The sequence below is a fragment of the Panthera uncia genome, chromosome B1 (genome assembly GCF_023721935.1).
Source record: "Panthera uncia isolate 11264 chromosome B1, Puncia_PCG_1.0, whole genome shotgun sequence".
In the NCBI taxonomy this organism is placed as follows: domain Eukaryota; kingdom Metazoa; phylum Chordata; class Mammalia; order Carnivora; family Felidae; genus Panthera; species Panthera uncia.
The window spans coordinates 38440222-38464612 of NC_064811.1; the positions used below are offsets into that span (position 1 = coordinate 38440222).

Here is a 24391-nt window from a genome sequence, read left to right on the forward strand (position 1 = left end):
TAAAATTATATTGTGGCACATTCAAACATATGTTAGCACTATATAATATTACCAAAGAGCACTTTCATCTAATTCAGCTTCTTGGTTCTTTTTGTCCCTAGATAAATGGGAGTTTCCTACATGAATTATAGGTTATACCTGCTCACGTGGGGCATGCATATGTGGAAATAGTAGCACCAAATGAACGGCTGTTACAAAGGCTAACAGTCTATGTGGAGCTATGTTCTTGTCATTTGAATCTATAACCAACCATGAATGTATCAGGAGCCTTCTGGCTAATGCCTTTCTCTTCTGTGCACTCTTCCAAATTGTTCTAAGAGTGAACCTAGCTAGGCCTTACATCATGAGACCATCCAGTTGATCCGAAACAGCCATAAGCCCTCCATTGAACATCGAATTTGTATTTCAACCATTAAAATAATCAAATTTGTTTATCCTCTAGAAATCTATGAAACTATTATCATAAATAAAGAGAACCTCAGCCAGAAAATAAGATATTAATGACATGAAGAAAGAACACCATGGAGTGAGCACAATAATCAGATTGTGGAGAGCTTTCCAACTGAGGAAGAATATTATGGTGAGCTAGTGCAAAAGCAACAAATTCTGTCTCATTGCTTGCATTGCTGAGAGTATATGATTGTGCTTATTCTACTGTGCTAGCAGATTGATCTGGAATAAACATATATAATGTACATATTTGATGTAGCTATTTCTGAACTGACCAGCTCTATCATGAATCAGGCTGCACCACGCAATGCTAAATTAGGTCTAACAAGCAGAGTACCATAATCCCCAAAAAACAGCAGAGTTCTTTCTTTGCCGTATAAGTCCGGCATTACTCTCAATCAGCCCAACATATATGATGAAATCTTAGGATATCCTCAATTAGGGCTTGACAAAAAAAAAAAAAAGAAAGAAAAAGAAAAGAAAATTGAAGTGCTCGGGTAACACACAAGGCAATGCCAGCAAGTGACATGGACAAAAAGACTTCTTATTCAGTGTTTCTCTTCTCACTTTCATACTTCTGATTTCACCCCACATGTTTCAGCTCCCAATTTTACATCTTCCTGTATCTGGTTTTGTTTTGTTTTTCCACCATGAGAAAGAGCATCTAATAACAAAATCCTTGAAAGTAAAGCAGCAGTATTGATCCGTCTTACATTATAGAACAATTGGCCTGTACCTTCCACCGACACTGCAGCACAATAAAGACTTGAGATCTTTTTACTTCCCTGTTTTCTTCAATTTTATGTGCCTTGGAACTTAGAAGCTTCATAATGCTGTGATTTCCAGTACTGTGAGTAGTCTAGCTGCACTTAATGACTGCAAAATGTCTGGATAGTAACCAGGAAGTTAATTGTAGCCAATAATTATCTAAAATGGTCTCATGAGGTTCTGAAATCCCCTTTTGATTATAATTTTAAACTTTAACCCCATTATACAATGCCTATTAAAGTCATAAATATCTAGATTATAATTTTAAATAATTAACTTAAATCCTTTTGCAAATTTTCATTGCTAGAAAACTGCTTTTTACATTTGTTCTGTTGTTAGGGTGGTTATCTCGTCTATTGGTCAAGCCAGGATATTTTTGTCCTAAACAAAGGCTAAATTGGGTAAACCACAAGGACAAAGTCAACCTACCCATTATACATTAGTTGAAAAAAAAACAATAAAAATTTTCAATTTGCTAGGAATTTGAAGACCACAGGGGGAAAAAATGTACGTTTCATTCAAAATATGATTTTAGGTTTTTCCATATTCTATCTCAATGTGCTTCAAAACCTTTCTTTAAGGTATTTTTAGTAATGAAATTGATAAAATAAATTTGGCTACAGCACAAAGGATATTACCCATTGCAAACGTGCAAAAGTGAATGATTTACATAATTTTGAAAAATGAGTACAATCCATAAAGAAACACTGTGGGAAAAAAGGTCGAAGAGAAAAAGAACTTAAATACTGGAAGTACTAAAGGAGAGATTCATTTTTTTAATTAACCAAAAACAAACAGGATTCACCACATAAAATCTAATTCTATTTTTATGAATCGCTCAGGGATACTAATATAACTTTCTGTCAGCAGATCAAGTCCCCATTGACCGTAATCTATTTCAGTCCCGAAATGTATTCTTGCTTTGTGGATAATAGGTAACCTCCTTGGTGCCATTTTTAGATCAGCCCATCGGCAAACATTAAGCAGAAAGCATGTTAACATTTTTTAGGATCAGCTAAGCCTTTGGCAAAGTGGGTTTCTTGCTTGCAGAAGCAGCATAGTAAGCTAACCACAGGGGAGCTGATGCTCTGCGTCTGTATAAGCCTCAGCTTCTTCAAGTCAAAATAAAATAAATAAACTAACAACACAATCCTACTGAGAGTATTATGATGCCCATAGAGGATATGTTCCCATCGGCCCCAGGCACACTGAGTACCGGCCCAAGGTTTTGACATTCTTGGCTCCAACCTAAATTCTTGTCTTGAAAACAAATAAACTTAAAAAATGCTAATCACTGTAATCACCAGGATAATTTCTAATTACCTATTTTGCTGTCAAAAAGAAAAAGTTGATAAAGGAAATTGTTAAGTCAGATCTACGCCTCATCTTCACCTCAAAAGACTGCTTTTGACTTTTTAAACCATTTTTAACCAGTGCAAATGGTGTTTTCATATGGTTCAACTTAATACAAACTGACTTTTGTCAAAACAAATTGCAGGCCCATTTGGTCATGGAAGGGAAAGCCATGAAGGTCAAGTGCTCAGCCCATGCTCCCTCCATTCATCACTGCTGTCCATGTTTTGTTTTGTTTTTTAAGTTTATTTATTTTGAGAAAGAGAGAGAGAGGTGGGGGGCAGAGAGAGAGAGAGAGGGAGAGAGAGAGAATCCCAAGCAGGCTTTGCTCTGTCAGCAATGCACAAACCACGAGATCATGACCTGACCTGAAACCAAAAGTCAGACGCTTAACCAACTGAGCCACTCAAGCACCCCAGTCCTCATGTGTTGGTGGTGGATCTGCCCTAAGAATATAACTATCAAGTTCCCATATGGTTGTCCAGCTCTTGCTTACTTTCTGTGGAAGCATCTTTGAAGCTCCATGATGCCTTCTTTTCTCACCTTCCAAACAGGATGCCTTTCTAAGAGCTTCTCCATTCAAACCCAGCTCTCAGAAGGGTATTCATTGTACCCTTCTCCCACATAGAATCAGAGAACGTTTCCTTGCGTTCCACATATAGTCTGAACAGCATAGTTGAGCAGGACTCTCACTTCCCATCTAGTGGCCTGTCTATATCAGTAGCCAGAGTAACCCAAACAAGACTAAGAGTCAAAGGCATGGCCCATGAAAAAGGCAGGGATAATAGTTGCTTCATACGGGAGACTTCCACAGAAACCAGGTGTTTGGGGTCAAGAAATGAGACATGCGGATTTCCTTCAGTAATCTCCAAACTTGGTGTGGGCCTCAAAAAGTGAAAAAGCAATACTGGAATGGGTATTTGGGGTTTTTCTCTATTATTGTGATCATCTAGGACTTCTCTTTCCTGTCATTATTACTATTATTATTAATGCATTGCAGAGACCACATTGCATTCGTTCATTCTTTTATCCATTGACTCAGTCAGCCAATATTAGATGAGCATTTACTGGGTGCCAGGCTCTGTGCTAAACAGTGGTCCAAAAGTTCATATTCTTAAAGACTTTTTAAAAAATCTGTCCAGATGTTCACATATGCGCATAGCTGATTAAACTAAAAACAATACTATACCCATTTTGTATGTGAAGAGTTGACATTCCACTATTTGGATACAGAGTCCATACCACATTTTGCCAAGTTCTCTTTGAAAATGTTAATCCTCAAGTGCCAATGATAGGGCTGAAGAGAAAGTACACATGTGCTAAGTGATGGGGACCCTTCTTCCTTCATATCTCCTCCCTTTATTTTAATGGTACAACTTTTCACTTTCAAGGGACCCCTTGATGTCCCCATTAAACTGATTAGGCTTAGACAATCTTTTCAGGGAGGCAAAAATAGAGAGCACTAACAGAGAAACTAAACCACACACACATCCTCACACCCCCATTCCTTTCTTTTTTTTTTTTTTAATGTTTATTTATTTTTGAGAGAGACAGAGACAGAGTGTGAGCAGGAGAGGGGCAGAGAGAAAGAGAGACACAACCCAGAGCGGGCTCCAGGCTCTGAGAAAGCTGTCAGCACAGAGCCTGATGCAGGACTCAAACTCACAAACTGTGAGATCATGACCTGAGCCGAAGTTGGACGCTTAACCAACTGAGCCACCCAGGTGCCCTGTCCATTCCTTCATTTAAATCCCTTAAAGACAGCCTTTTCTCTGACTCTGGAGTCCACAACTGTTATCTTTCTTTTTTTTTATGTTTATTTTTTCAGAGAGGGAGAGAGAAAAAGAGAGAAAGAGAGACCATGATCAAGGAAAGGGGAGAGAGAGAGAGAGAGAGAGAGAGAGAGAGAGAGAGAGAGAGAGACTCTGTGAAGCAGGCTCCAGGCTCCAAGCTGTCAGCACTGAGCCTGATGTGGGGCTTAAACTCGTGAATCGCGAGATCATGACCTGAGCCAAAGTCAGGCACTTAACCAACTGAGCCACCCAGGTGCCCCACAACTGTTTTCAATAAGTCAAACAAAAAAACAAGTGAAAGTAATTTTTTTTTAGTTTTTTGGTTTTTGTTTTTTTTTTTTTTTTTTTTTTTTTTTTTTTTTAATATATTAGAGAGAAAGAGAGCATGTGAGCAGGTGAGAGGGTCAGGAAAGAGAATCTTAAGCAGGCTCCATGCTCAGCACAGACCCCAATGAGGGGTTCTATCCCATGAACCCTTGGGATCATGACCAGAGCCAAAGTTAAGAATCAGATGCTCAATGCACTGAGCCACGCAAGTACCCTTAAAATTTTGTTTTATCCAAATTCCAAACCCCCCCCAAAAAAAAGAGAGACAGAGAAAGAGCTTGAGAGAGAAACCAAATTCACTGGACTACATGGTTGGGAGTCATGAGACTGGAGAGAATAAATAAGTCTCCATGCTAGTCATCTATATGAAGATGTTGGAGTTACAAAAATTGAAGTCAAAGTACAAGAGAGAGAAACAGAGGGAGAAAGAAGAGAATCTTGCAGAATAACTAAGGAATATGAAAACTGAGGTCACTAATAAGAGAGGCTTTGTGAAAGAATAAGATGTGTTACTCAGGCAATGAAGCTCGGCAGGTGAAGAATCTTGTGAAATCTGAAATCCTAGAACACAGAAAACCATGTCATGCCATAATATCTGAGTGGAAAGTGCCCTCTCCTTAAATTGACCAAGATAGATAATAATCTTTGACCAAAGATATTTTTACGCATAATATCCTCTAATTCATTTAAGTGAAATGAAATAAGTAATATGCAAACTGATAATTCTTGAAACTTCTGAAACATCTGAGGCTGAGTGAAAAGCTAGAGATTTAGCTATGTATATTATGTTGTGAGAAATTAGTCCCTCAAAATAGCAAAAGGGAAATTGGCAGCTTAGCTAAATAAACCAGAAGGAATGAATAATCTTACATAGTAGCTTAGGGAAAAGAATTTGCTGGAAAATGTAGCTAAACATTGAGGGAATTTGTTTCAAGCAGCTGTAATTTTTGAAGCTGATTTTTTTTCACTCTTGAAGAAGGGCTGGTTCACTCGCATTACTAACAGAGATGGAAAAAGATCACCAAATTAATAAAAATTTGAAATGCCTTTAAAAAAAAAACTTCTAGGGGCACCTGGGTGGCTCAGTCGGTTGAGCGTCCGACATCGTCTCAGCTCATGATCTCATGGTTCATGAGTTCAAGCCCGCTTTGGGCTCTGTGCTGACAGCTCAGAGCCTGGAGCCTGCTTCGGATTCTGTGTCTCCCTCTCTCTGTCCCTACCCTGCTTATGCTCTGTCTCTCTCTCTCTCTCTCTCAAAAATAAATAAACATTAAAAATAATAAAAAGTAAATTTAAAAACCTTTTAATAAAGTGTCACTGATGGAAATGTGTGGTTCCTTCATATACTGCTATCCCTGGCACGTGAGCCCATGTCTCAGTTGTATGAGGAATGAAATCAACCAATAAGTATTACTCAAGTATTTGCTAGGTACTTAGCAAGTTTGTTCCAGATGTGCTAGAGGAATAATGGAGTAAATGGAGAAGTCATAAAAATTCCAGGAATATAGGAATAGTTTATTAATCATACAGCAATTCCAGAATGATCCTTAGGCTAGCCCATAAATATCACAAACAAAACTAATGATATTTATAGTAATGAGCTAGCTCATTTCCTTGCTATTCTCCTGCATCTGCTGGCCACCAGTAAAATACACCTCACTGGTAGGCTGAGTTCTCTCACCATGCCCTCCCAAAGTTCAGGATGCTTCTTAAAACATGCCCTGATCCCTACAGAATATTTGCTCCTCTTGATTATTTATATCACTATACTCTGCCACCTGAAATAGTATTAATTCATTTAGGGCAAAAAGGTCTCTTTTGAACTCCTTTAAAATTTTCCCTACAACCTTTAGAATGATTCTTCTGAACATATATTCTAAGTAAACATTGTTAATTGAAGATATAAACGTGTAAGACAGGTTATTTCAAATAAAAAATAACAGTCATACTTTTGAATGTTTTTAACTGTTTAAAATGTCAAAAAGTGGTAAAACTAGGGACTGCTCTATAGTTTGTCGACATGACTGCACTAAATCAATCTGTCATTTTTAGCCTTGACAAAATTTTTATGTATTTTATGCAAACTTGGGTATTTGGAGAGTGTGCCTACTTTTCTGTGATTTTGGCTTCTATGTAAACTAAACTACTAGCTAAGGGATAGGGCTTGTTATAATCGGGACAGAGTTTCAAAGTACGGCTTACCCTTTGAACAATGTGAACATGAATACAGCCCTCAGGAAAGCAGGAAATGGGGCGGGGGATGAGTATGGGGCGGTAGGCAGAGCAGAGGGTCAGTAGTGCTGGTGGTGGGTTGTAAGTGCAGCCTTCATTCCCACTTGTAAACCTACCCTTTGGAGCCAGGCTACCTGGGCTTAAACCCTGGCCTGGTTACTTACAAGCGGTATGATTTTGAACAAATCACTCAGGCCTCTCAGCGCTTCAATTTCCTCATCTGTCAGGTAGGATGAAGATCAGACAGGACTGCTGTGACAATTATATGAGTTAATACATGTAAAATGCTTAAAATACTCTCTGGCACTTGGTCACATCCGTTGATGCTTTTATTGCCACTGGAATAGTACGGTTTTTGCTATATAGGTGAGCATAAAATAACTTGAATATTTAATTGCATCTGACTCAGTGAACCCAAAAAGACTCATCCTCCTTCTAATCATTTTTTACCGAAGTAAGCACATGTTGAAGAGTATAAAGCAAGCTGGCATTGATTATAGAGAGTGAATGAGTCTGTAGTAGCACAGATTTTTCAATTAGAAGGAAATTTAGACATTACCTTGCCTAACTTGTTCATCTAACAGAGAAGTGCAAACCCAAATACTGCGTTGTGTTATTAAAGCTCCATTGGAGACCTGAGAGTAGAGACAAAATCCCTTTATGCCTCCTTGTTTTCTCTACTGAGAGGCAGCACCATGCATCTGAAAGTGTCCAAAAACACTTCACCAAGGCTTATTTTCCTCAACCATAAAATTATGTGTATAGCAACACGACAATTCATCCTGGGGCTCATTGTAGAAATTAGAGATAGCATATGTAAAGTAACTAGCCCTATGTATTATACACATATACACACACATATATGGGATATATATAAATATATACATATATGTACATATCTATATAGTACATTGTAGACAATAAAAAAATGATGATCATCATAGTAATGACATGCTACCTCCCCAAATTCCATGTAATATATAAATACACTTCACAGCTTCTTCCTTTGCCATATTTGTAAACATAGAATACATGAAAATAAAAAAAATGGATTTACTATTAATCTATATCTATACCACACACATAGACACACACACACACACACACACACACACACACACACCCTACACTGTATTATACTACGTTTATAAGACACCTTACTCTTTCCTTAAACACTAATACAGCTAATATATCTAGCCTTCCTAATACAGCATTAGAATTATGGCATTTCCCACTCTGTAGAAATAAAGAGACTAAATTTTTAATCATGCTGCTAATGTTGGCATTTTTCTACCCATGTGATTATTATCAATAGTCACCAAAATATGCACATTATGGTTTCAATGAGCTACTAAAACTGATTGCTTCTCCTCCATTTGTCATTTTGAATGATGTCCCTTAACTTGCCACGTTTTGCATTTCAAAAAAATAATGTGAAGTCTCAGCTTAATTCTCTCTGAGATAACTTATTACCCTCTCTGCTTCTCTTTCACAGCATTTTGTACATTAATCGTTATTTAATTATTTGAAATTAATCATTGAATGTTGACCTTCACTACTATTCTCATATCTATGAAGGGAGTGAGTACAGTATTCCTAGCATACTGACACTTAATAGGTATTTCATAAATATGTTCATAAATATAATAGGTTCCCAATATGTAACTGAATATAGAGATTGGTATTTCAGCAGATAGATCTAAGGTAGCAGCGAAGATTTGAGAGTAAGTTCCCACTACTAACAGTTTGCTTGTATTAATCTAAAACCAGGACTCAGATGACACTTCTATGTACTAACTATGCTACTAACTCACAAGACTAACAGCCTCTCCCCTTCACTAGACAACACTCCTAGGTTTTGCCTTTGAATCCTGTGTGCTCTGCATGGTGACTGTGCATAGCAGTTGTTTGGTAAATGCTTGTTAAATGACTAGATTTGTTTTCAAGGATTAGCAACAAGACAATTTCTCATGAAGCTGCACAAGACACGTAATAATACAAAAAGATAAAAAATACGGCTGGGAATGAGACAAAATTCTGTTATTCTTGACATAAATCATACAGTTTAGTAATTGTGTGATTAAGCAATGACTCATTGCCTAAAAAGAATTACTAACTACAGAACATCCTGTACTGAACAAGGTATGGGCTTGGGGAGGTACAATTTATATATGATTTAAAGAATGTCATTAAACTAGTGTCACGAACATACGTAAATGTCAAGTGAACTGACAGCAGTGCTTCATGTCCTTTTGCAAACTGCCAAGGGAATTTTAAACTAAGTTAAGAAATGAAAGAAATATGGACAAATGGAAAAATGAAAGTTTCTTGCATGTTAGCTTAAACTATTTAAAGAACAGCATTTTTAAGTGGAGTTTCGAGAATGATTAAAACGAAAATCTGAAACTGACCTAGTTTGTACACCCTGTTGCAATGAAATGATGCTTGTGTATTACCAATCACTAGGAAATCATTGTATTTAACACTGATGTTGCTAACAGTCATTGACATGTGTGTAAGTGGTATGACTAAATTGACCAAAGGACAACAAATAATGCTTTCCTCTTTTTTTAATTTTTAAATGTTCTATTTAGTTTTGAGAGAGAGAGAGAGAGAGAGAGAGAGAGAGCGCAAGTGGGGGAGGGGCAGAGAGAGAGGGAGACATAATAATCCGAAGCAGGCTGCAGACTCTGAGCTGTCAGCGCAGAGTCCGACGCGGGGCTCAAACCCACAAATCGTGAGATCATGACCTCAGCCGAAGTCAGGTGTGTAACTGACTGAGCCACCCAGGCGCCCCAATGCTTTCCTCTTAATGCACAGTGGCACTTGTAGATTTACTGAGCTTTTTGTTTTGTTTTATTTTTTTTTTCAAAGTGTCCTCCTCAGGTCTCTATTGCTGCCCACTAGGTAAGTTCCACTGTTGACAAGTGCATCTCAGAATGCTAAGACTGAATATCAGTTGTTATAGCTGCTCACAGTGACCAGGCTCTAGCTCACTACTAACATCTGTTTGATGTTCACATTTACTCTGACGAGAAAGAACGTTACATAAAATACAAATGTTTTTGGACATGGTTGATAAATATATAATTTCAGAGGCACCACATTTCCCATTGTCTGATTCCTATAGTTGACTCCTTATAATCCGTCAATAAACTGTAATTTCTAAACACCATGCACTGTGCTGTGTGAGAAAATAGAATAAAGCCACAATCAATGTTATTAAGGAGCTAGCCATCTAAACTAGGTAAATACAGCAATCACATATGAAACAATTTAGTAATGCAAAATACTTTAGGATATTATAAAAGATAAATGTTGTGGTATATATTTTAAATGTTGAAGATGGTTCAAGAAATAAAGGATAATAATAATCGCACGATTATTTACTGGGCACTAATCTTGCACTATGTACTTTACATGTATGATGTTATTAAACCCTCATGATAAGCCTTTTCAGTAGGTTCTCTTATCACCCCCAGTTTGTAAATGTGGATCCTTGAGACCATGTCTTTGAGATTCCTGAGCTCAGTCAGAATGAGACACATACATGGGAAATATGGCTTGAGTTTGACTTTGAACAATGGGTAGTAAAAAAGGAGATTCTCATGAGTGCACTTGAGTTACTGACTTCAAGAGGAACCTTCAATTTTTTATTTATTTTTTATATCATCTTTTTATTAAAGACTCTAAATAGAGCAAATAGCTCTTTAATTTTGTAAATATCTCTGTAAAAGGGGCGCTTGGGTGGCTCAGTCAGTCAAACATCTGGGTATTGGCCTCATCTCGGGTCAAGATCTCCTGGCTCGTGGGATCGAGCCCCATCAGTCCAGCAGAGCTGCCCTGACAGCACAGAGCCTGCATGGGATTCTCCCTCTCTCTCTCTCTGCCCCTCCCTCCCTCGCTCTTGCTCTCTCAAGATAAATAAATTTAAAAACATATTTTAAAAATATCCTTGTAAGAATCTATGAAAAGTCCATGAAGAATAGTTATGGTGAAAAGGAAACAGACAAAGAAATTGAGTAGATGGGAATGGAAAGGTATGCTGCAGTCTGAAAACAGAAATCATTATCGTGTGAAGGGAGACAATGCCCTGCTACAGAATTGCCACTATCTAAACTTGAACTAATTTAGCTTCTTCATTAAATGTGGTTCACTGCTCTTCTCTGTTCTAGTGAATGATGCCACCACCATCTCATCCTCCATTTCTGTCACTCAACATTTCTAATCCATCGTTAAAGCTTTAGGCTTAAAAGTATGGGTTTTGTTGGCCCAGCCCTGCAACCTACCAGATAAATGATTTGGGGAAGATCGCTTGATCTCTATCAATTTCCTTATTGGTAAAACATGGATTACAACAGGACACATCTTGTAAGTTTTTTAAATAAAGTTATGTATACAATGTCTGTAAAAGTTCTTGTCACTGACATGTAAAAAGCATTCAGAATATTTTGCTATTGTTATTTATTCATAGAAATATGAACAAAAGATTATTGGGCTGATCATTTTATGCGTGTGTATAATATATACATTCTAATGACTATTATTCATAAGTATATCATAAATTAAATAGTACAAAACAGAGTTTTAATAAAAGAGAACAAGTTTTACATTCAGATACAGCTGAATTAACCTAAATATTGGTTTACCATTTCTTGACTACATCACCTAACAATTTCAAGCCTCAATTTCTTCATTTGTAAAATAGTTATCATGATCTTGAAATGAAGTAACACATGTAAAGCCTATCACATAGTACCCGACACAATTTAAAAGCCAAAGTAATTTTAGTCATTACATCATTGGATTTTTTTCACAAGATACCACATATAAATGCATACTTTCTAACTGAACAAGGACTACAGGATATGTTTTCAAATGAGTTTTTAAAATATGTTTTTGAGAAATCTTCTCCTTTTATAGTTATTCTCTAAACCATCCTATTAATCCAAATCACCTGCATCAGTAAGAGAGTAGATACTCTAAGAAGTAGTGAGGATGTGAAAGGGTACAACCACAACAGTGAAGATCAACTCAAATACTGGAAGGACAGAATCAAAGGCAGAATTAAGGCAAGAGAAGCATAACAGCTGCTTTGCCTCTTGAGATGCCCAAAGACATATTCAAGCTGCCCATAGCTGCCCTTGGATTCTGCCAATCGGCCTTTTCTCCTTGCTTCATGAATATTCCATAAACCATACGCTTTCCAATTCCCAAAGAATAGAAGTGGTCACCATACACCTCTGCTAGGCCATTAACTGGCCATAGGACACATATAGTGACAATGAATCAAACCACTAGTGACCCTACCCAAAGACAGAATTACCAAATGTCATGTAGTCTCTGAGGGCAATTCCAAATAAGGGGTTTAAGCATATTTTAAACAAAGGCAGCTTCATTCAAATAAGTAAACAGTCACACAAGCTGGAATACATATTTGAATAAGCAAATTTCAGCTGTCTGATTAGAATTTCTACTGAAACTCCAAACCTTACATATTTTTAGAATATTTCCTTCCAATAACATATTTTAAAATGTTACTCTTAAGATATTCTTTCTCCTCCTAAATTTTCTTCTCCCTCTCTCTCTCTCTCTCTCTCTCTGTTCCTCACACTCTCCTTCTCTCAATTTTAATGTGTTTTCAACCTTCAAAGTTGAACTTGATACTAAAGCCATTCAATGACAACTGACACTGCAACGTCAGCTATGCTCTGGCAGCAATCTGGAGTTAGGAGGATGGGCTAACCCATTAATCACTGTCTTTGGAACACGGATATTCGTCAAGTAAACTGCTGTGGAGATATGGGTTATCACACACAAACAATCACATATTGTAGAGGACCGGAAGCCTACGATGCATATTTTGACCAGATTTCCTTCCCAACCTTTAAATACTATGAATTCTTGACTCTGGGTATGTCATTTGCACACAGGTTGTGGCCCAGCCTGCCAAGAGGAGTTACTGAATCAGAGTGGACTTAGCCAATTACATGTGCTCAACCAAGCATTTACTGACAATGGCAACTACTCCAACCAAGTGATATATTTAAGGGAACAAATAGAAGATTATTGGTTCTCTTCCCACCTTTGGAAATTCTGCAAAATAACTTGATTCTGATTAAGTGGTACTTTTAAGTGTTGATAACGTTCCATTATAGCACTAGGGCAAGTTCACTTTGCAAAAATGAAAAGAACTATGCCAACTCATCACAAAGAGAAAAAATATGTATATAAAATATGTCTCCAAATCCAGAATCTCTGGACTTGAGCAATCCTGGGGTTGGGGGAAGTTAGCAGCTACATGGGAGAGTCAGAATGATTTACGCTTTCAACATTATTAGAAAATCATTAGTAGAAATATCCTGTTTCAATACTTAAAATTAACCACTAGTGATATAAAGATATATATAGCTTCCAAAGTACATGAAAAAATAAACACTAAGAAATTTAGTGAGAAAGATATATAACAAAAGCTAATATTAAGAAAGAATTCAAAAAATATAAAAATCAGACCAAATAGAATTCAAGGGAAAAGGTATTACATGGGACCAAAAAAAGGTTACTTTACAATTAAATATATATACGGATATGAAAATAGAGCAGATATGAATCTTTACATGTTGAATATCAGGGTATCAAAGTGTATAAAACAAAAAAAGTTAAAATGCAAAAAAAAAAAAATTGACACAGGCTCATATTAGTGGGATAATTTTTTGCGTCTTTCTTGGTATTTGAAAAATCAAGAAGACAAGAGGTGATTTGTTAGACAAATGAAATAATAATGTTTTAAGTAAAATTGATTTAATAACTAAAAATCAACTTCTTTCAAATTGCCATCAAACATTTATAAGTTTTTAACATAATACAGAACACAATGGAAGCATGATAACATTTACATTTATACAGGTAACATTTCTGAACACAATGTGATACAACTAGAAATGGGCAGTGGAGCTAAATAAATAAACCAATTCCACTTTGGAAATTTTATCTTCCAAATATCATAGAGAAAAACAATCGTGTAATTGTAGAATATTTTGCAAATAATTATGGTAATATATATCAAAAGTTATTAACTATGGATAAGGGTGTATGCAATATAGCTCATTGCAATAAAAGAAACTATTATTAAAGAAGAAACAGTGAAAACAAATTACTAAGAATTAACCAAAAAACTAGAAAAGAGTAACACAATTCACCTACAAAAAGATGGCAATAAAATAAATCATGAATCAACAATTAGAACACAGAAACAGTTAAATAAATGAATACATACATACATAAACAAACATCCAAGACTTAACTTTTTTTTTGAAAGAAATAGTAAATAGAATTTTTCTACCAAGGCCTACAAGAGAGCAAAACAACTAAAATCACAATAAAAGTCAGAGAGGGCATAAATCTACCCATGGGTAATGGGAAAGGGCTAAAACGGCAGATAGTCAGTTTTTTTTTAACTGAAAACAGTGTACAAAATCCATTCTAATGATTTTGAAAATCTTGCGAAATGGTTTATTCTAGAGGAAAATGTAAATTAAGTAAATTCAAATGGACTTAATGGAAAGGGCAATAATTTTCCTACGTGCTCACGTGTTATTCTTAGAGAACCAGTGCCTGGAGCTCATAGGAGCTATAGGTTGTTGACACTTCACCAGTTAATCCCTGCTGGAGCGAGCATGGGACCTCATTTGTTCTACCGCCGTGTCCGCGGAGGACTTCCCCAACCACCTGCATGCCACCCCCCCCCCCCCCCCCACCCCACCCCCCCGCCACGCACCTTCCCGCAGAAGGCTTCCCCCGACCACTTGTATTCTGAATGGCACCCCAGCCCTCTCACAATGCGGCCGCGCTTCCTTCCTCTTAGGTGCTTCTGCACTATCACAGCACTGTCGGCATCTAACATGCGCATGTTTTTTAAAGTTTTAACATTTATTCATTTTTGAGAGACAGAGAAGGACAAAGAGTGAGCGGGGGAAGGGCAGGGGGAGAGGGAGGCAGAATCCGAAACAGGCTCTAGGCTCTGAGCTGTCAGCACAGAGCCTGGAGGCGGGGCTCGAACTCATGGACCGCAAGAGAACTGAGAGAGATCGTGACCTAGGCGGAAGTCTGATGCTTAACCAACTGAGCCACCCAGGTGCCCCTATTTATGCAGATGATTTTAAACCATCTGTCTCCCTCTCCTCATTCTACATACTTAAATGTAAGCTCCATAGAGCGGGATATTTGTTTAGGAGGGGGGTTATGTACACTGTTGATTCTCAGACCAAAACAGAGTCTGTCACGTGGTTGGCAATGAATGTGTATTTGTTGGAGTTAGAAAATGAAGGAATTAATGAATGATTTAACAAATACAGGGAATAAGTTATTATCTACACACAATAAAGTCGATCATTATATATACTGTGATTTGGGCAAAAGAGTTTTAAACCATTACTTGTGGTTTAATTTTTTATTGCAGAATCACTAATGTGCTCAATGTAAATTACAGTAGCTCTTAGGTTTTTACATCCTTTTAGGTCTGTTCCCTTAGGATAAGAATTCTCAGTCTTTGGCGTTCATCGACTACAACTATGGGTGTTTTGTTTATCGGTCTCATTTTCTCGTTTAATACAAGGGCACAGGCCCCATCCAGCCCCACGGGATAGTGCTAATGTGGGATCATGTTAAGAACCGCTGCTTTATTTTGTTCAATGAACTCTACCAAAATGCTTTGTCAACCCACTCAAAGATATCCATAGGTTCCTCTTAAGAGTATACCTAAGATTTTGCCTGTCAAAACTCTTTTAATTCTGGCAGCAAGTTACAAACAACTAGCTCCACGTAAATCTAGCTCGTCCAAATCTGTTTAATTTTTAGGCCATTAATCACCGTGTTAAAGTTGAAATTTACAATTATCCTTTTATATTTTTCCAGACTTTAAATAACTCACAAATTGTTATTGGGATTTTCAAATTCTCAGTTTTTCCCCGGCAATGCAAATCTGCCCAGAAAGTTGAAATCTTAAACTGAAGGAGATTAAGTCAAATACCTGTAGAGGTGCTTCAGGATGCTTTTCTCTCAGCACTGGAGCAGCTGGGATCTCCTGGGGGGCTTTTGATGACTTCCTTTTGGCTTTTTCCATTTGAATATTGGTAAAATAATTGACAGCAGCAAACTCAATAAGTGCGGAAAATACGAAAGCAAAGCAGACAGCTATAAACCAATCCATGGCAGTAGCATAGGACACTTTGGGCAAGGAATGCCGGGCACTGATGCTCAGTGTGGTCATGGTGAGGACTGTGGTTATTCCTTCAAAAGCAAAAGAGCAAAGAGACAAAATACTTTACCATTACTTCTATGAAAACAAACCAACAAACCAACAAACCAACAAACCTAGGGATTTGGTGGGGTAGGGGTTACAAATTTTTCAGTATCTCAAACCAAACCATCTTTAGTGGAAGATTTGAATCCTAGTGGGTCAGTGAAATTAGCACAGGTTTTTTTGTTAATTTTTTAAATGTTTGTTTATTTTTTGAGAGACAGAGCGTGGGCAGGGAAGGGGCAGAGAGAGGGAGACACAGAATCTGAAGCAGGCTCCAGGCTCTGAGCTGTCAGCACAGAGCCCTATGTGGGGCTTGAACTCACGAACGGTGAGATCATGACCTGAGCCAAAGTCGGATGGTTAAACGACTAAGCCACCCAGGCGCTCCAGCACAGGTTTTTGAGTAAGACACAGATATAATTAAAATCCTGCCTCTATATTAATCATTGGCTCAGTGCCACCTGGATTAAGTAAGGAAAACTCACTGGGCTTCATTTGATACTTACCTATTGGGTTTGCTATAAAGATTACAAATATATAAGGCACCTGTCATATATTGGATTGGTATTAGTATCTGAGCCTACATACCTGAGAAAGTCAACACATCCATCTAACAGGATGTGTGACTTATTGAAGTGCTTATTCTCAACCAGAAGTGAGAAGTTGATAGCATTGTAATTTGGACCATCAAAATTTCTGGGATAGGTATGGCCCATTGCTATTGAGAATCATTACCAGAAAAAGCATGAATTATAGATATTTATAATCCTTAAGTGAATATTACCTATTGAATTAAGATAATAATAAAATAATAATAATCTAGTTGTGAAAGAGCTTAATTTATAAAAGGCAGTACATGTAGATTTCTGAAAAAATTGATTTCTAGAATAATTTTGTTTTAAATATTGGACATCTACCATGCATCAGTTCGTGGTAGGCAGGAAAATCTTTGCAACAGGAATAGAAGTACTTCTCTTTCATCAACAGGCTTCCAAAGCATATCATTTCCAGGGAAGCCTTCTCCTCAACCTAAAAAAAAGGTTAGTCCCCATTCTCAGTATAAAAATTCCACTTGCCACGAGAACTATAGAGAAATGCATTATTTAAAGATGCTAATAGTTGACTCTTTCTGCATCTTTGTCTATCTGTATATTTAATCTATGTTATCTAGTTAAGCTTGGAAATTTCTGTGAGAATTTACTATATCCATTTAAACTCATTCTATATAATGCTCAGGATAGCTCATGAATTGACACACCCAGATGTCGGGGGATGAGGAGGAGGAAGATAGTGATGATGATGATGATGATGATGATGATGATGATAATGATGATGATGATGGACACACCTAAACTATATATTCCAATCCATGTCAATCCTTAGTTGAAAGCCAAATAATACATGTCAAACTGAAGAAAAAGTGAGCCCCATGCAGTAAAGGAATGATAATATTTGAGCTTAGGGAGAAATTATATTGTCTCCTCAACTCAGCATTTAATTATATTCTTCCTTGTTCCCTAATTATTCCATGTATGTAAGCCTGTTTCCACAACTTGATTTAGTGTAGCCTCCTTGAGGGCATAAATGTCTAACATTTCTTCAGGACAGACCATACCTCATATAGTGCTGGATACATGACCAATGCATAAGAAATAAAAACTCATTTTTTCACCTCCTCACCAACCCATTTTTTTCTCTAGTCCTCCCTCTCTTAGTTGTCAATTTTGGAACATAAAAAAATTAAAGCTACTTACAGTATATAAACTATAGATCTTTTAAAAATATTCCATAAACAGAGAAAGAAATTTGAGGATTTGGTTGTATTCCCTTTTAAAAAAAATAATGGTGATTTTTTTTAGAGTTTTATTTGTCTAAAAAAGATTTTAAAATGTATGCTTGGTGAAATAAGGAGATATGAAAATAGCTAGAAAATGGAGTATTGGGAATTTATTGGACTTCATTTCAGAAAGAGACCTTAGAACTTTTAGGCCTCCATTTTGAATCTCAGAAAAAATGGCAGCTTTCCCATGCTGCCCATGAAATGTAAATTAATTTTAAAAATTTTAGCTACATAGTTTGAAAATAAATCAAAATTTTTCTTCTTATTCATAAAAATATAAGTTTAATGGTCTATTAAGAATTCAAACATGTTCTACAACTTCCTTACTGCCCCTACTAAAAACTATGCTGAAAACACTTGGGAATAAAACATGAACAGTGCAGCCTAAATAAGAATACTACTCAGAACTCAGAAAATTCCACACAGCATGTGATAACAAAAAAGGAAAAGTCAAACCCAACTATAAGCAATTTGGGATTTCCCATGTTGCTTTGAACATTTGTTTCTTGTACTAGAACAATTTCTCCCTCAGACCTCAAGTAATGGTCTTCATCTTCTCCTGCTATCATAGAAAGAAATTCCTTTGTTAATGTAAGTAAGTAGGATATTAATGCAATTATTGAGCCATGAACCCCAAAATTACTTTCTGATCATTAAGGAGGGTAAATCCCCAGTTTCATGAAGATGTTAAATTATGCTAGGGACATAAATGCAAAAAATCCTGGATATGTGGCCACTTTCCATTCCCTTTTCACTGATTTGAGTCAATTTAGTTTTAAAGTTTGTAGAATAGCCCTTGAAGGGTATATGATACTATGGTTCATCTTTCCTGACTATTGGCAAAGTTAGGAAAGGTAGCCTGCATAAACAATTGGCTAAGTGTTTGAAGTTGCCATCCTTTTCTTTAGACATTAAAAAGTTCTGTCTGCCTGGTGATCAAATTTAAAGAAAGCACTAGCATGACAGGAATGTGCTTATTACAGCTGTTTTTAGACAGAGCATTTGGTTCAATAAATACTAAAAGAATTGCAAACAGAAGCCAACCCTTTGGAGAAGAAGCCATGCTGCCTCTGCATCTAGGAAGACATTGCATCTGCTCTAAATGGCTTTGCTGGCATCTACCCTCAAAACACTTCAACAACCACAGGATTTTTTTTGACACATTCAAGTATTGATGCCAGTACCTGCTTTTATAATGCTGAATATGTACCATATTGGCTGGCCCGGGAGCTGGGAGAGGACGTGGAAGAGTGGGCTAAGACTGTGCACAAGAGTAAATTTTTGGCTGGCCACTCCAAGAAAATGAACTAGTAATGATTTAGACATGCCAGCTGGCATTTACTCTGGTTTAACATTTTACTATACTGGAATAATTAGAAGACTTAAAGGCATGCAACTTTGCAGATAGAAGGCCTTTGGAGAGAATGTAGCACACTCTGCTTCTCATAGTTACACTAATAAATTTTTTTGAAGGGGGAGTCTGTTTTTGCATGATTTCTAGTGATATCTCTGACCCAGCAAATTCTCTCCCTAAATGAAGAGGGAAATGAAAATTAGGGGAAAAAATATTAATCCAGAATGAATTTTTTACTTGAATCTCATATGAAATAAATTGCCAATGATCCCCCAAACACTTTAAACTTAACTTCTTTAAGAAAATACCATCTCAGTGCCTCAATGAACAATTTAATAACTACCATTCTGACACATCTTAGACATTTCAAGACTTCATTATTGTGCATAATTTCCCTGGTCAATCAAAACCAACATCTCGGCACACAAGCTCAAGACAGGCAAATGTCACAGTTCAAATGGAAAAAGCTACCCACAAATTATCTTCAGCACACATCCATACAATCTCACTCAGTAGCTCTGGAATACCCCACAAGTGCCCACATCATACTTCCTGTGAAGACAGAATGACAGAGTAGAAATGGCAGAGTTCTCAAAGTTAGACAGAAACTGTCCTGGGTCCATCACTTATAAGTAGGTGACTTTATACAAGTTTCTCGATTTCTTTGAGTTATTTTGCTTCTCCATGAAAAATTAATAACACCTACCTTGCTGAGCTATTGTGAAGATTACACAAGATGGCACATCTTATCCTTACTACATGTTACTTAATTTCCTTACAGTGTCTGTGTTATCAAGAAATCTGTAGGAAATGTTGGGTGGCTACAGCTGTGATCAATGTTATCCTTCTCCGCACCACTGGCGATTTCCATTATTTGGGGACAAGTGAGACAGTGGCTACCAGTTTGTGTTGAACCCAAAAAGCACCCAAAGCTTATCAAACAATCACAATAAACATAAAGTGGTGGTCTCAAATGAGGTAGGTGGCAGGGTAGACTTATAATAATCAACATTTAAATAAAATGCATTGTGTGATAGGCATTCCTTCAAGTGCTTTATCCAAATTAATTTATTTAATCCTCATAGCAGCTCTGTGAAGTAGGTACAACCATGTATCCTGTTGTAACACATGAGGAAAAGAGCAGAAGCAACTCACTGATGGTTTGTCAGCAAATCAGTGGCAGACCTAGTGGTTAGAACCTTGGCTGCAGAATCTGTATTAAGATACTATTATACCTTCATCAGATGCACAAGTGATGGGTCAGTATTTTCTGTTCTAGGTGTTCTTTAAGACCACAGAAAAAAGATGATAAAAATAAGTGATTTTACTTTTATTATCAATGAAATAGTTCCTGAAATATTGATATTATTGGTGCCAGGGAAAGTTAAAGAGCTTTGGTCTGTTGCTCAGCCTCAGCAGGTACTTCCTGCCTAGTCAGGCTGACTCAACATGACATGGAAACACCCAAGATTAGTATGGGCACTAAATGAGACAATGAGCATAAAGGACTTAGCAGAGTGCCTGGAATTACACAACAGAACAATATATGTTTTCTTGAAAAAGCAACTAAAAATCAAGGAAATCAAGTCGGAACAAAATAAATCTCCTGTCAGAGAAGTATGAGAGAGAGTAACTAATATGTACTAAGTGCACCATATGCCCTGTGATGAGGACCGCACATAAATCCACATCCTCACTAGTCTATGAAAGAGAGATGTATTAGCATGGATATGTATATGGATGGAGAAAATAAGTGCCAGATTCCAGTTTCAAACCCCAATCTGTTATGGTGCAAAGCTTAGATTTGTTATTTTCTGTTTCATTTTTACATACGTTTTTAATAGGTAAAATTTATTCAACACTTGCAACATGGGTTTATTCTTTAACTGAACCTTTGCAACTCTATGAAGGAGGCAGTACCATGATACCTGCTCACTACCCTCCTGGGGTCATACCCTGCCCCCAGGATTGACCTTATGCAGTGGTTTCCCCAGTAGGGTTCTTGAGTAAACCTAAGACTAAAGGAGGGTGGGTGCAGTGTCTATGGAAAATGTCCTCACATTCACGTGCACTGAGGACACTAAGACACCTTATGAGTTCTTTATAAGGATGGGGAAGTGAGATGAGAAGCTCCTTCTTCCCCCAGTTTCTTCTCACCAGCATCCATCCCCTCAGCTCTTGTATGATAAGGAATATTCTCCCGTGGCCTTAATCCTAGTAACTAGAAAAAGCAAAGGGAGATTGACATCTCTTGTGAGGACTATACCTCCAGTCCAGAGCAACTGGGAACATTTTCTTTCTTATCCTGCTACTGAATGCTTGTGCTACTCACAATCAATAGAAAAAGAATAGAGAAATTTGTTAAGTTACATAAATACCATTATAACTAATTATATTATTTAAAAGCATGACTGATATGTAGAAGACTTATGAAGAGCTATAAAATTTAAAACTGATGTGTTCTGGACCTCATATAGCTTAGAATATGATCTATAGAAAGCCACTATAAAAATGAAAAGAAGAAAATATGGTGTGTTCAGAAAAAAAGATGTAACTAGAATATAACAATAAGCTAATAAACTAGGCGTATAATACCATCCAACTCAATGCATTTAAACCACTTGCACTTTGTTCCTCTTCATTAAAAGGCAAATTTTTCTAAGGCTTTCATATGTATTCAGCCATGACTTTTATTTGTTTTATTGTAAGCTCCCAGTGTATTTCATTTTAACACCTAGATATGATTTTAATTCAATTACACAACATTAAGGTAGGAGCCCAAGAATGTCATCAAAAGTGAAATCATATCCAGTTTCACACTTGGTCTTCATCTGCCGGGTCTTAATAAGAGAAATCTGATGGGGCCCCAAAGGAAGGGATAGACTGTCCATATCCCCTCAAGCCTTATTCGTCTTGGCTGGGAAAAAATGGAAAGCTTATGTGATTCTTTTCTGAATACAGCTTGATATATTACCGTTTAATATTTTCTTAGAAAAAAAAATTATGTCTACGAGCTATTCCCATGAATCGTGATCAAAATATAATGTGGACAAAAAATACCCAAGAAAATGAATCTCAATTACCAAACACAGTCCTAGCTGGAACTGATTCCTTGTTTATCCAGAATGAAACTTGAGAAAGAATGACTGTCATAATACACGGAATATATGTCTGAATCATAAAGTAACCCATCTTCCGTCTGAGGTGGAAGTAAACTGTCATAACAATATATTCACCTAGAAATAAAACATGAGGAAAATGGATTATTGGTTATGCAGGCAATTAGTCAATAACTTCATAATCATATTTCAGCCGAAAAGAGCATTTTAGACAAAGAATTATCTGTTGTGCATAGCAAGCAAACTGAGAAATATATAGTTCCTAACTATGGGGAAAATGACCCTGAACACAATTATTGTTCTATATGGTGATGAAGCCATTTAATACATTAAGCTATAACTTTTAAAAAATTCTTGCAGCGCTGTCTATTTTGAAGGTCCAGTACTGCAAAAGCAATTACCATTCAATTTCAGCATTTTCTAAGAGCAGAATTTAGACCGAACTTTTATGGAAAGTCAGTAGGAAAAAAAAAATGGAAACACACACACGTTTGAAAATACTGCCTTAGTTTTCAGAAACAGCTATATTTCTAAATGTTTTATATATATATATATATATATATATATATATATATATATATACATACATATATATATATATATATATATATAAAGAAAAATACAAAGAGAAACATATAACATAGAACCATAGTTAACATCCCTGAGTTCAGGTATATTTTATGGGCATTTAGACAAGCTAATAAGGGAAACAAACTGTAAGATTTCTAATGGCTGTTGATAAGTACTTTTAATATTACATCTGAAAAGCAAAAATTAAGAAAGTTACTTAGGAAGCGGCAGACTTATTCTCAGACTCTGAAGCCCAGGATTCAGAAGACTCAAATCCCAGAATCTGTTTTCAGTCCCACTTGCAGGCTCGAGAATGAATGCCAAGTAGCATATTGATTTTAATTATTAAACATCTCACCCGTAATGGACTTGATAGTTTCACTTGACACAGTTTGCCCAATCAAGTCATATTGGACTAAGCTGGAAGACTCCTTTGGAACTTCCACTGATTTCTCAGGACCTTTTGTCCATGTATAAATCATCTCACTCTTCGGATATGCATCTGAATGAGAGCCCAGAATGTGATTAAAGTCAGTGGTCCTTTCCCATCAGCACTGATGGTCAACATTTAAGAATATTACACATGTTCAAGAAAGATGGAATAAAAGTAAACAATAATCATGATTTTTAAAACACGTTTAAGACTTAGAAAACTGTAGAGATTAAATAAACAGTCTTGCAACTCAGCATGTTTCTTGCTCTTATGTCGAGAATTGGAGGAGAGATTAACATTGGAGGAGAGGCACTTGGATGTGTTTCCATACTAATAGGAGAAGCAGTTGAAAAGCGGAAATAATACCCCTCCCCCCAAAAAATACTTCTTTCCATTCTCACTCACTTCCAGGGCTTGACCAACACTGACTCCTTCCATCCTACGGCAACTCTGCCAATTAGAAATGTACCAGATGCCGTCTATAATAATACAACAAAAACAAAAACAAACCCTACTGTTGGGAGAGCTCTCCAGGGGTCACCTATTCCACACTGCCTCTGGGCAGTCCCCGTGCCTTCTGGGAACAATTCGGCAGTGACAACTGGCTCTGCTGTTTGTGGAGCTCTCCAGGGAATATAATTACACAACCAGTTCCACTACCTTTAAACTCTTTACAATCAGGACATTTTTCTTTCCATCTTCAACAAATCCCTCCCAGAGGCAATTTAAGCCCATTTCCTATTATTTGGTGTTCAACTCAAATGGAAACCAGCTGCCTGCTGACCAGTCTACCCACAACAGATAGCTTGGCTCACACACAAATAAGTTCAAAAGAACCAAGATGAATCGGT

General features: G+C 36.9%; 1 protein-coding gene across 1 annotated transcript in view; it reads right to left on the minus strand.

Annotated features, from left to right (window-relative positions):
• GABRA4 (gamma-aminobutyric acid type A receptor subunit alpha4) overlaps positions 1 to 24391 on the minus strand; it is a 66213-nt gene that overhangs the window by 21836 nt on the left and 19986 nt on the right. Inside the window, exons 6-8 of the mRNA XM_049632026.1 lie at positions 23466 to 23609; positions 22502 to 22654; positions 15952 to 16211 (exon numbers count right to left, since the gene is read on the minus strand). Coding sequence (XP_049487983.1) covers positions 15952 to 16211; positions 22502 to 22654; positions 23466 to 23609 — 557 coding nt within the window. The remainder of the gene's footprint in view (positions 1 to 15951; positions 16212 to 22501; positions 22655 to 23465; positions 23610 to 24391) is intronic.